Source organism: Schistocerca cancellata, chromosome 12 (genome assembly GCF_023864275.1).
Source record: "Schistocerca cancellata isolate TAMUIC-IGC-003103 chromosome 12, iqSchCanc2.1, whole genome shotgun sequence".
Taxonomy (NCBI): Eukaryota; Metazoa; Arthropoda; class Insecta; order Orthoptera; family Acrididae; genus Schistocerca; species Schistocerca cancellata.
Genome location: NC_064637.1, coordinates 63,394,105 through 63,406,323, shown reverse-complemented (window position 1 = coordinate 63,406,323; position 12,219 = coordinate 63,394,105). Strand labels below are relative to the sequence as shown.

At 43.6% G+C, this 12,219-nt stretch overlaps 1 protein-coding gene across 1 annotated transcript in view; it reads right to left on the bottom strand.

The window, feature by feature from the left end:
• Positions 1 to 2,642: 2,642 nt before the first annotated feature.
• The window catches only part of LOC126109608 (uncharacterized), an 83,041-nt gene continuing 73,464 nt past the window's right edge, over positions 2,643 to 12,219 (bottom strand). The window contains exons 3-6 of the mRNA XM_049914651.1: positions 9,230 to 9,464; positions 7,287 to 7,520; positions 5,661 to 6,349; positions 2,643 to 4,647 (exon numbers count right to left, since the gene is read on the bottom strand). Coding sequence (XP_049770608.1) covers positions 3,817 to 4,647; positions 5,661 to 6,349; positions 7,287 to 7,520; positions 9,230 to 9,464 — 1,989 coding nt within the window. The 3' untranslated portion in view covers positions 2,643 to 3,816. The remainder of the gene's footprint in view (positions 4,648 to 5,660; positions 6,350 to 7,286; positions 7,521 to 9,229; positions 9,465 to 12,219) is intronic.

Below are 12,219 nucleotides of genomic sequence, written 5' to 3'. Positions count from 1 at the left end.
TTATCTCGGGTATATTGTCCCACTGGTAGGTCGTCTTGATGTTCAGTCTAGTGAGAGGGGCATTCTCAGCAATGTGTCTGATGTTATCCTCAGTTATTTAATCAAGCTTCCAGTTCAAATTGTTACCTGTACCATTACCACGCGATCTTCTTTCCCAAGATCCTTCGCCGAATGGCCTAAGCCACAGGTGACATCACAGAGTCCTTTGCTCAGTTTAAAAGTACTGCCCGTCTGCTAATCGCTTCCCAAAGAGGTCTGAACCACTTCTGACATTCTCCTATCACACGACTACAACCCAGCTATAAGATGGAACTTACCTTCATATTCTCAGCTTGCACGTTATACGCTGTACTGTCAGACTGCTTCAGGACCTCTCAGGTTTCTGAATGCTTTTTCCCCCAGTCTCCAAAGCACTGAAGCACTTGGAGACTGCTAGACCCGAGTAATCTCAAATCAGACTTGCAATATGTCCCAGATATTTCCACCGATTTGGGAAGCTCAGCTGTAATGCTGCATTACTACTGCAGACTGCAGCATGCAATACAGCTAACTCTTGTTGCATCACTGCCAAATCAACTCAAAGTTCTGAGATTAACTGCTCTCTTTCCAGTAGATGTGCTGGCAGTGACGACCACTGAATCTCCTGTAGCGACCAGAATCATTCCTCAGGTAGGTTGTATTACAAATCCCACATAAAATAATATTGACATTCCTCAAGCTGTTTGCTCTTTCTGACTTATTCACTATGATAGTCAAAAGCACCAAAAAGTTTTGTTCAAAGAAAGATATCACTTGATGGATTTCTGAAACTGATTTTCTGATAACATGTTCAAAAAAAGGGAACTGTTCAGCAACAACTGCATTACGTAACGTAAATGCATTGTATCTTACAAGGTTCAACACTTTGTATAACAAATTTTACTTGCAAAAGAAAATGAAAATTATTCATGGAAGATAACTTTATTTATAAAGGAATATAAATTATATGCAAAATGTTACATTCACATCATTAAGCGACATCAAATTATTCGCTCTTAAGTGTCAGTTGCTGAAGATTTTGAGAGAGATGGTATGTTTACTGACGCAGAAACAGAAGTTAGGTTACTTCACAGCCACTACACGATATAGATAAAGCGTAATAACTGTCAAGTGATACTGTATTTATGAAATACTGCCATCACAGAAAACTAATAATCACACAAATTTAGTGACTTTTTTTACAACTAAATATTATAACTCACCTTTGACATAATATGATGATGTAATGTATTATCTCCTAGGTACAGATATGCCAATATTGCTGTAGTCATGAATGAGCTAAAATTAAACTTTTGTAACCATGAAACTGTAAAACTGCAGTGTCGAAACTATTAATTTAGCTAATCTGGACAGCAGTTAAATTGTCATTTTTATGATTCTACTGTTCTTTTAACGCAGACTGTAGGAGTACAGCAGTGACATGTAAGCTCATAGTCAATAGATTACATGTTGCCGTTGCAGTCATTGGATCCGAGAGACTGTTCATGAATTTTGATAAACTAATATGTGAACAAGACATTGAGTTCTATAGTTGTAAGCATCACTTTCTGCTTGTTGGTAAATCCTATTATCTTTAGAACAGGACGTATAGTAACAATTAATTCAGTCATGGAGACACCCACATTAAAAGGAGCAACAGAACTGTACCCAATGACAAAGCATTTAATTGCTGTCAGATTACACTGCCAGTTTAAAATTTCACAGTTACAAAATCTACTCAAGCTACAAAAGTTTAATTACAGCTGAGAATCTCTGATGTACTCTTGTTTTTGAGCATGTGACGACTGTTTCTTTTTCCTTTTACCAGGTCAGCAAATTTTTCAGTTGCAAGTTTCAAGCCTTTTTTAAATGCTTGCATAAAGAGATGAAAGTTTGAAAAACGATATGAACTACATATCGTATACTACAGTGATGAACCATTAACATTTGTTCTAGGGATGTCTCACTTAGTCTTGTTCCATCCTTTCACAATCTGCCAGAATATGCTTCGGTTAGTCATTTTCTAAAAGCAGCTCATTAACATCTGTAGTGTAAAAATTTAAAGCAAGGTCATTGAGTAAAACCACTGTTTTTTTCATCATTTACTACAGTCCTTTTTCGGTGCTCCTTTCCTTCTTGTGGCACAAAATATCTCATACAAAAACAAACCATTTCTGCTTCTGATTCAAATTAAATTGTAGGTCATCCACATAAAATAAACAACCAGAAAAGCCTCACGATTAAACCCAGTGAAATATGAATTAAAATTACTCGCCATCCAGACACTGAAAGTCCTATGATAATTACTTCCACAGCCTAACACAGTATGCTACATTCATTTCCTGAGGCAAGACCTAAGCCAGAGTGTGCCCAGCCATATATTCCAGAGACACGTGAATTATTTAGCAAAATTTTATGCCTGTCACAAACAAATACTTTGGTTGCCTAAGATTCTAACTGTGCCCAGACACAAAACTGCCATATTAACTCCTCAGTTTAACAAAATGTTTAATCTTTCAACATGTCTGCAACATTCTGTGGCAATACAATAAACTAAACTTTTCTAGAGCATAGCAAGGAAGTTGTAAATTGATTGTGGGTTAGTTGGATGAAATACAATGGAGTGAAGTTGTTATAAAACTTTTATTTTGCACTTTTAACCACATTGACCAGTCTGATTACTAATAAAACATGCATTTGTTCAGAGATTGCACAGAATAAAACCAGTGATTAAAAATGCTAATAGACATAAAGAAGATTGTACATGCAGTGTACCATGTAAATAAAAAGGTCTTGATTGCTAACACTGTCAGACAGTGATCTTTCTCAAAAGTTAGAAGACAATGTACATCGTCAGTATTTACAATACCAAGCCACTACAAATACTTGCCTGGCAAGAAAAGTAACTTAAAAATTGGTAAGGTATCAATGGGACACTTTACATTGTGCCTATTATGGCTACTCGTTTATATTATTTCCAACACATGGAATCTTACACATTAGAAACAATGCTAAAACCGTATTTGGGAAATTCATTTATGTGATGTTAATAATGCACAAGTAATGCTGTCTCCCTTACACTTCACACAGCTCCTGAGTCAATCACATCAACTACAGGAAGAAAATAAGAATACCAACAAAAATGCTGAAGAGCCAAAAACTTTCCCCAAAAACTTTCCAAGTGCTTGTTGTTCCTTTAATACCAAAAGAACTGTGTTCCTCTAGTCAGTCTTTTCAACAATACACAAAATTTGTACTGATACATGTTTACCTTCATCCTGCAGTGTAAATCACCTTCACTTATTGCAACTTACATACTGTGCACTACTTACAATTGGCAACTCACTTATTCCTGCTCTTAAATTACTTACAATATCAGATGTTACAAAATCAACTTAATGATGACAGTTTTACTCGCTATGCATACAGCAATACTTAAGTATCTCTCACCGCTCGTATACCAGTGAATGTTACAACACACAGAGACTACACAAACTAATCCCAGTTTTCCTTAGAACACAAGAGTCCCAATCATCAGATCCACGTGTACGACTGTCAGCCAGACGGTAACCACCGGTACCGAAATGTTGGTGGCATATACCCGGAAACAGTCCATTAATTCCTCCCAAACAGTTCTCACTGCCCACCCGTTCCGAAACGCCTTCACCGATCCGATTCTCCTGTGACCCCACTGACACAAACTCCATCAGCGGACGATACAAATGGCACCCTGCCCGGGGCCCTTTAGAAATACACCTCATTCTGCCCTCCGCCTACCTGCAGGCGGACGGGCGCAGCTCAGTCCTCGGTCCGCGTCTCCGCCTCCGCGGTGCTCCGCCTGCTGGCAGACGTCGACACTGCCGCGACAAGCGCCTTACGCAGGGCATCCACCAGCCTCTCCAGCTCCTCTGCACGGACCTTCAGCCGGGCATTCTCCCTCTCCAACCTCTCACGTTGCTCCTGCATCTCGGCTTCACGCATCTTGCGGTTTTCACGAGACCTCCGTGACGCTTCGTTGTTCTTGTCTCTCAGTTCTCGGTACCGGCGACAGATCGGGACATCGTCAGTCGACGAAGTCGAGACCGTCCGCCTCCTCTGCCTGGGAGGCTCTTGCTGCGTCCTCTCCCGGCGAGTCCCTCGGGGCGCCCGCCGCTTCCTCCCGGTCGTCCGCCGACCGTCGCCCGACTCCCGTTCGAGCTCGTCTCCGTATTCGCTGTCGTCCGGCAAGTATTCTTCTTCTTCGTAGTCGTCTTGCAGCTCTTCTTTGATAGCCTGGAGGACTCGCCTCGAAGCCGCCCTCTGCGGCCTCTGGACGACGGCGTACGATGGACTTTCGTGGCCGTCCGGGCTGTCGGTCTTACGGATGACCAGCTGCAACTTCTCCCGCTGCCGGTCCGTGTCCCGCAAATTGCCCGTGTCGTGCTGCCGGTCGGTCTCCACTGTCCTGTCGTCCCGTCCTTTGTTGGCACTTAGGGGTAAGTCATCCTTTACGTCGGGTAAGTCGTCCTTTACGTCTGAAGGGGCAGTTTTCTCGCCGGTGGGCGCAACACGAGCTGAGCTCGAGTTGGGCACCCACCCGTCTCTGCACAGGGCTGCCAACGGATCCGGCACTTCCTCGGGCATTCCGTCCTGTAACAATAATCGAATTGGGTCAGTATCAAGAGCAGAAATGTGAGAAATGATCACCAATTTCGACACAATGTAAGTTGTGCAATCATCTGAGAAAATTTATACTTTATCCTGAATGTACAATTAAATAGCAATTTCCAGCGAGTACAGAAATGAAGAAACAAGCATGTACCCCACAGTGTAAGTAAACTGCTACAGTTATCGCCATTTCCATCTTAGCAAGTGAACAGCAGTATTGCACGCTACATGAGGTTAACAGAAGGGACATAACAGACTCCAGTGAAGAAAACACTGAACTGCAGACAGAGTGGTGTGCAAAGAGAAAGCCAGCAGTAGGTTCACTTAAGATACTGTTAAGAACTATGCTACTGTCTGACAGTTCAGTCAGTCGCAAAAATTTCATGTTGCACAGTAAACATTTGGCATAATTTTTTAATTAGGGTTATTACTGATAGCGACAGAGCCAGTACATGTACTCTATGGAGCAAGAGTACCCATCTAATAGTTTGTGGGGTGGGAGGGCAAACCAGAGGGTACAAAGACAAAAGGTGACTCGTAAGTAGCCATAATAAAGTTCCAGTTCCAACTGCATCAAAAACCTGTGGAATACAAACTTTTAAATCATTTTTAAAACAAAAACACCCGACTATACATTTTTTTTCTTTCCTTGAGAGGTAGGGGGGAGAGGGCGCAGCCCCCTTTAACCCCAGGTATGGGCACCCTACCGTGGATGACAGGAAAGAAATGCACTAAGTATTACACAAACAAAAAGCACAGAGTGTAGTACCATTTTAGTAGAGAATGAGCAGAAGAGGATAACGCAAACAAATGGAGTGGGGAAGACGGAAAACACGAAGGTGACACCAGCTCTATGTTTCTCGGCCTCTCTCCAGTACAGCGCGCCACACACGTGCCTCTGTCCGTGCACACCACATTTGTGTTCAGCAACTGCTCTCAACAGTTACACGGTAGACAAGAAGAATTTGCTAGAAGAATATGCTACTTTTGCTCACCTCCAGGAGGAACTTCATGAGGTCGAAGTCCTGCGGCACCGACTGGAACAGGTCTCCCGAAGCAGTGCCCGGAGTGACCTGCAGGGCCACCGCGGAGACACTCGGCACCGGCAACTCGACTTTGAGGCCGCGCCGCCGGCGAGCCGGTGCGGAGTGTCTCGGTCCGGCAGGGTCGTCCGGTACGGGACTCGGCTCGGACTCGACGACGTGGCCCGTCTGCTGCGGCCACCCTTCGTTCTTCACTATCACTTCTTCGGCAACTGGCGGAACCACTTCTTCGCGGTCGACCACGAGAAACACTTCGTCACCTGTCATCGCAGTAGTGGTAGTAGTGTACGTCTCTGTGCCTGCGAGTTCCGACTTCGTGAATAACGGCATAGCAGCATTGCCGAATGTCACGTCGTGAGAGTAACGGACAGGATCGAGTTGGGTATATTCACTGGCTGTGTAGTCTCTTCCCACATTATTGTTATTGTTGTCATCATTATTATTATTATTGTTGTTGTTGGCACTAATAATTATATCCATTTCTTCTGCAGGGGCATCTGACTCCTCTGTCTCCTTCCACCCCTCAATGCTGTAGTTATCATTTAATCCCATAGTATCATTTAGTCTCCACGAGTAGTCGACAGAGTCATTTCCAGGGACCGTCCTAGACGGTATGTCGAAGTTTGGTTCCTTGGTAAGGTCTGAAAAAGAATATAGTAATTAATTCCATACTACCATTTCTTATGTAAAATAATTGATTAGTATTTTGCTATGCACCCTACATATTTCATGCATGACAAGTGTGAGAATTAGAACTTTCACAAATGGTATGATAAAAATAGTGATCTTTTTCGAAGGATATCCCAATATATATCGCATTTAGCAGCGCACAAACATGCAATGTGTACTGCTACTGCCTGTATCGAGAGGCCGACAACTGACTAGACCGACAGGACGCCAGCCGGATGCCACGACTGGCGCAAAAAGTAGTCGATAGACACGCAAAGTCACAGAAAGACCTTTCCTCGCATTGGCCATTGTGCACACCAGGCACGACACGAGTTGTCTCTAATGTGTCACCAGTTTTCACAGATACATCTGCCCGAAAGAGCACACATTACCTCAGCACTGGTAACCTACGACCGCAGGGTGTCAATACAGACACAGTTCATCATTGTTTTCTTCTCAGGTCACTATAAATTTATTTACCAATCTCCCTCTCACAACAATAATGGTTTTACCTTCTTTTGTTCAGGCTCACTTTAAGCTGCTTATATTCATTGCAGCTATCTCTGTAGTGAAATTCTATAGGCAACAAACTGGTAAACTGTATAAGACACAATACTTCGGTCTGGGAGGAATAGGATTTAAATAGCCACATCTCACTGTGATATAGATTTTTTGTACTTCCCTAAATCACCTGTTGTGATATTTTTCCTTAAATGAATGTCATAATCTGTTCCGTTCCCTGTACCTGTCTGATCAGAGTTAGAGCCCAGTTTCCGTAGACCTTTTGGAGACAAACTCTTAACCTTCATATTCTTTTTCTCTCTTCTTTTGCTGTTCCATTTTTCATTAACATTGATCTACATCTTAGAATTCTAAAAGAACTTGGGATATAGTATGTGTGAGTCTCACCTATGATTGGGGTGTTGAGTTCACCCTCTGGTTGTTCTGTGAAGGCTGATGTGTTGCAGTACTGCTTCAGGTCCATGAAGCTTTCCATGCAACTGGCTGCCGTCACGAGGTCTGGAGGCTGCTCGCCCCAGCAAGAGATCACTTCCGAATCCTCTGCAGTACCCACGTACTCTCCCATTTGAGGAGCGACTGCGGAGCTTGCGAAGAACATGGACGCTGACATCGGCGATGTCACTGTGGGAGAGAAGACACCGTAAATTATAACCGACTCCAAAGACTTGAGAACCTGGGGTTTGTTCTAAACTTGAGAATCACTCGGTCAGAGAAGTAATTCTGCATACTGTGTATTTTACTTTTTTATCTGAATTCCAACCAGAAAAACCATTTACACCACAAGTGTAATAACGAAATTCACACCTAACAATGTCATAATTTTCACCTTCAACTAACTGTAATCTAATTGCTCGTTCACTGTCACTACCTGATAAAATATGTTCAGCAGTAGCAAATTTTTTGATTGTGTATTAGTAACATTAAATTTATCTCTGTTTCAGAGGTTCAACAGTACACAGATACTGTGCTGGAACAGAATTAATTCAGCATTTTTTAAAACATCCAATGCAGCAAATAGGTTTCTCCTTTTGTTATTTGGAGCAGCCTTATAGTATGCCTACAACAAATAAAGTTGCCCCACGTCACTCACAGTACTTAGTTAATAGGCTCCTTTATGCCCTAGTCACTTAAATCTATTGAGAATGCACAACTCATGAACTCAACTTAATGTATCTCATACAATGGAATAAAGGAAGACAATTCCTCATCTACAATGGAGACTTCAAATGGTCAATATGCACATTAACACGAAATGTGACAAAGGAGTTCAGGGAATGTTGTTTTGCAGAACACTTCAAATATACAACCTATTGCTGACTGGGATGAGTCGTCATCTTGAGTGGAGTGAGTGAGTTGAATACAGGAGAGGGACGAGTGTGAACTTTGGATAGATGAGGGGAGGCAACAGGAATGAGTGTGGAAGGTGTGAAGGGAGGAGACTGGAGTGGACCAGGGACGAGAATGAATGTGAGTGAATGTGAATGGGGAGAGGAATGGGAGAGGGATGGTAATGAATGTGGAAGCAGTGACGGATAGGGGAGGGTGAGGGGAAGGGGGGATGGTAGCGATTGTGGGAGGGATGGGAGAGAGGGGAAGGGAGGGATAGTAGTGATTGTGGGAGGGGTGGGGGAGAGGGGAAGGGAGGGATAGTAGTGACTGTGGGAGGGGTGGGGGAGAGGGGAAGGGAGGGAGGGTAGTGATTGGGTGGGGGAGAGGGGATAGGAGGGATGGTAGTGGTTGTGGGGGGGGTGAGGGTAAGGGGATGCATGGTAGTGAATGTAGGAAAGGGAGGGTTGGTAGGGTCTGAAGGGCGGCCGAGGGGAAGAAAAAGATGTGGAAGGCAGGTAGTCAATGTGGCATGGCAATGGTGATGGAAGTGGTTAGCAGAAATGATGGCAGTGAATGTAATGGGAGAGGGGAAGGGGTGGTAGCACAGTTGTCTGCAAAAGGGGCGAGGAGGGGCACTTGCACTCCTGGTATAAGTGCAGAGCTTTTATTCACCACAGGATTTTCATGCATTCTAAAAGTGAGTGGATGGCCATCAGTTGTCAAGGACAGGTAAGTTTTTTGTGTCACCTCTAATAATTAGCTCTTGTGGCATGGCACATCACGAAATTGACCCCAACTGAAATATCGAAAACAGCAATTTCAGTTTCTCCCCCTCCCCTGTGGATAAATTTCTGCTGAAACCCGCAAATAGTAGGCAGTTCAGAAGGGGAAGAGGCTGCTTATGGAAGTGAATAAGATGGGAGAAAGAGAGGTGTGAATCTAGCAGAGAAAAGGAGAATCTCCGTCGCCTGTGAAAGAGGACATAACAATTCTATACTCACGAGTCTCCGGCGAAGCCGCCCAACTCGCCGACGAGGGTGGCGAGGGCGTGAGAGTGGGTACGGTGTCCACGGGTCGCGGCAAAGGTGACGGCTGAGCCCGCTTCGAGGCACGGTGGGTTCCTACCCCACTGGGAAGCCCATTCCTCCTGCCGAGGGGTGGCTTCTCTCCGTTGAGGGCAGGCAGCGAGGACCACGCAGGTGCTGGCTTGAGCGGGTGACATCTTGCAGACGATTGCTATTAGAAATAAAAAGAAAAGCACAAAATGAGTATTCTGAAAAAACAAGAGGGTAACAATCTCTCTCTCTCTCTCTCTCTCTCTCTCTCTCTCTCTGTCTGTCTGTGTTTGTTTGTTTTTGTGTTGGGGGGGGGGGGGGGGGTGCTTTCATAATAGCACATCTACAATTGAGTTAATGGTGCAAAACCTGAAAGTAATTTGCTGGCCACATCCATGCTCAGTAATATGAAACAACTTTCCACCTCCTGGAAATGTACACTGTTGTGATTGTGACCACTTTGTTTATGTATAGCTTTACATAGCACTATTTAGGAGAAGGAACAGGCGGAAGTAAAAGTTCAGTGGTAGTGTTGACAGCAGAAATTCTGAGACAGGCTAAGTGTGTGCTGTATGTGTGAAAATGTAGTGTAGCGTGAGATGTCATTAAATCAACAACTAACAATAGAAAGTAGCATTCTCTGAACTGGAAATGAAGCTTTATGTACTTTCCAAATGGTAGTAGTAGTAGTAGTAGTATTTACACTTCATGTTCCTAATTCAGTTTTACTTCAGAATAATTCTACCCATGTATTTCAGTCAACATCATCATTTCGGGAATTCCATCAAACACCCCAGCAGTTGATAGCACAATGGACTCACATTCGGGAGGACGACAGTTCAATACCGTGTCCGACCATTCTGATTTAAGTTTTTCCATGCTATCCCTAAATCACTCCAGGCAAATTCTGGGATGGTTGCTTTGAAAGGGCACGGCTGACTTGCTTCCCCATCCTTCCCTCATCCAATGACCTCACTGTCTCCTCCCACAAAACCACCCCCCTCCCAGCAGTACGAGAAAAGTGAAGAGGACACCACGATTTGTAAAATCAGTATGCCAGTGGCAAATGATGTGAAATATCCCGATTATGGTAGAATAAAATGTTATTGACAACATCTGTTAGTTCTCTTCTGTTGCCACACCACACCCAGTATGAGTAATGAAACCTCTACTCTATTCAACGCCATCCTAACACTATCACCGAACTGCAATCAACTAATATTTGTAATGATAATTTTAGTAATTAATGAAAAATCTGAAAACAAGTTCATTTCCAGTTCATTTCTCACACACTGCTTTAAACTATGCTTCACCTGCATTTCTTTAACAGAAATATAATTTCCAAATTAAGTCAACTATGACCACAATTTCACTTATTTTTCAATAAAACGGTGAAGCTGAATAATGCAGTGTTCCACCTTAAATAAAATGATCAGTCAGTTCAGCCTGTTTGCATTCCCTGCATACTTTCTTCACTAATGTGATTGTTCTCAAGAATTACTGAAAGTTACAGTTTGTTCCAAATGTCAGCACAAAATATGGCAGGCTGCACAGTGCAGTTGCAGCAGCACTCATAAATAACAGAGGCCAAGTGTCTGCTGCCTACAACTGTGTTCAAGTACTGCCACAGAATAAAGTACTATTGAAGTGGAGGGAGTCTGCATTATTTATTAACACGAGATAGCCAATGAAACTGGCTATGCCCGGTTATTCTGCAGAGAGGTTGAACTTAACTCGAGATGATCATTATGGCGAGAAGGCAGCAGCAGACAGGCGAGAGATTCTGGTGAAGCACGCTTCCCTCCAGAGCTTTTGGGACACGCACGCACGCACGCACGCACTCACTCACTCACTCACTCACTCACTCACTCACTCAACCCAACCATCACTGTTCAAAGCTCTGGACAGTGTCGTCACAATACCAGGTCATCTTTCACCTGACTGCCCCCCTCCTCCCATCAAAAAATTAATATAAAAGATTAGAAAGTTCAAAAAATGTTACCAGATAGTCCACAGGTGTGCTAAGATTGGACCACATTGGGAAAGAATGGGTTAACCGAGGTGACGTGAATGCTTAAGACTCGAGTCTCGTCTCGAGCACCACAACTTTCTAGGAGTTGACTTTGTAGGGTGCGTACTGCTGCTGCCCAAATATAGGCACCTTTAAAAAAGAAGCCAGCAATGTTAGCAACACAAGAGGAGACAAACACAAACAGTGCTGTCGGGGGTAGGCGCAGGCGGGCGGGCACCCGGCTGGCGCGGCCTCCGGAGGTGAGCCGAACCGTGCGACCGCCGCACCACGCCTACCCCACCCTTAGGAACAATAATATCTAGCAGCCTGGTCACTACCACATATATATTTGGGCAACAATTTGCAGTTGCATCTTACAATGTACTACCATCACAGTACGATTTATTTCACATGGGCGATGTTGGTCACTGCAAAAGCTGCACATAAAACACTATGTGCAACCAAATTTCATCAAGTGTGCTCCTGCTTGCCTCTCTCTCTCTCTCTCTCTCTCTCTCTCTCTCTCTCTCTCTCTCTCTCTCACACACACACACACACACACACACACACACACACACACACACACACACACACACACACAGGAGCAACACAAATCTGGTAATTTAAAGATAACTTTGAAAATGTGATCAGGCCACTGACGCTGTTTTACCAACCTCTGACAAAACACTTCTGCTCAGAGACAAGAAGTACAACAAGAGGATGGGAAGTGAAGGTGGGTTCAAAACATCACAATGCGTTACACAGTAACCAACACAGTCCAGTGGAAAAAAATCATGCTCTCTACTGCAAGTATATTACATCAGCAAAAAAAAATGTACAAATGCACGGAAGATCTTTTTGTGGACAGGTCTGAGGAAAATAAAGTTTTTTTTTTGGATTTTGTATGAACAGAACCTCGTTTAAG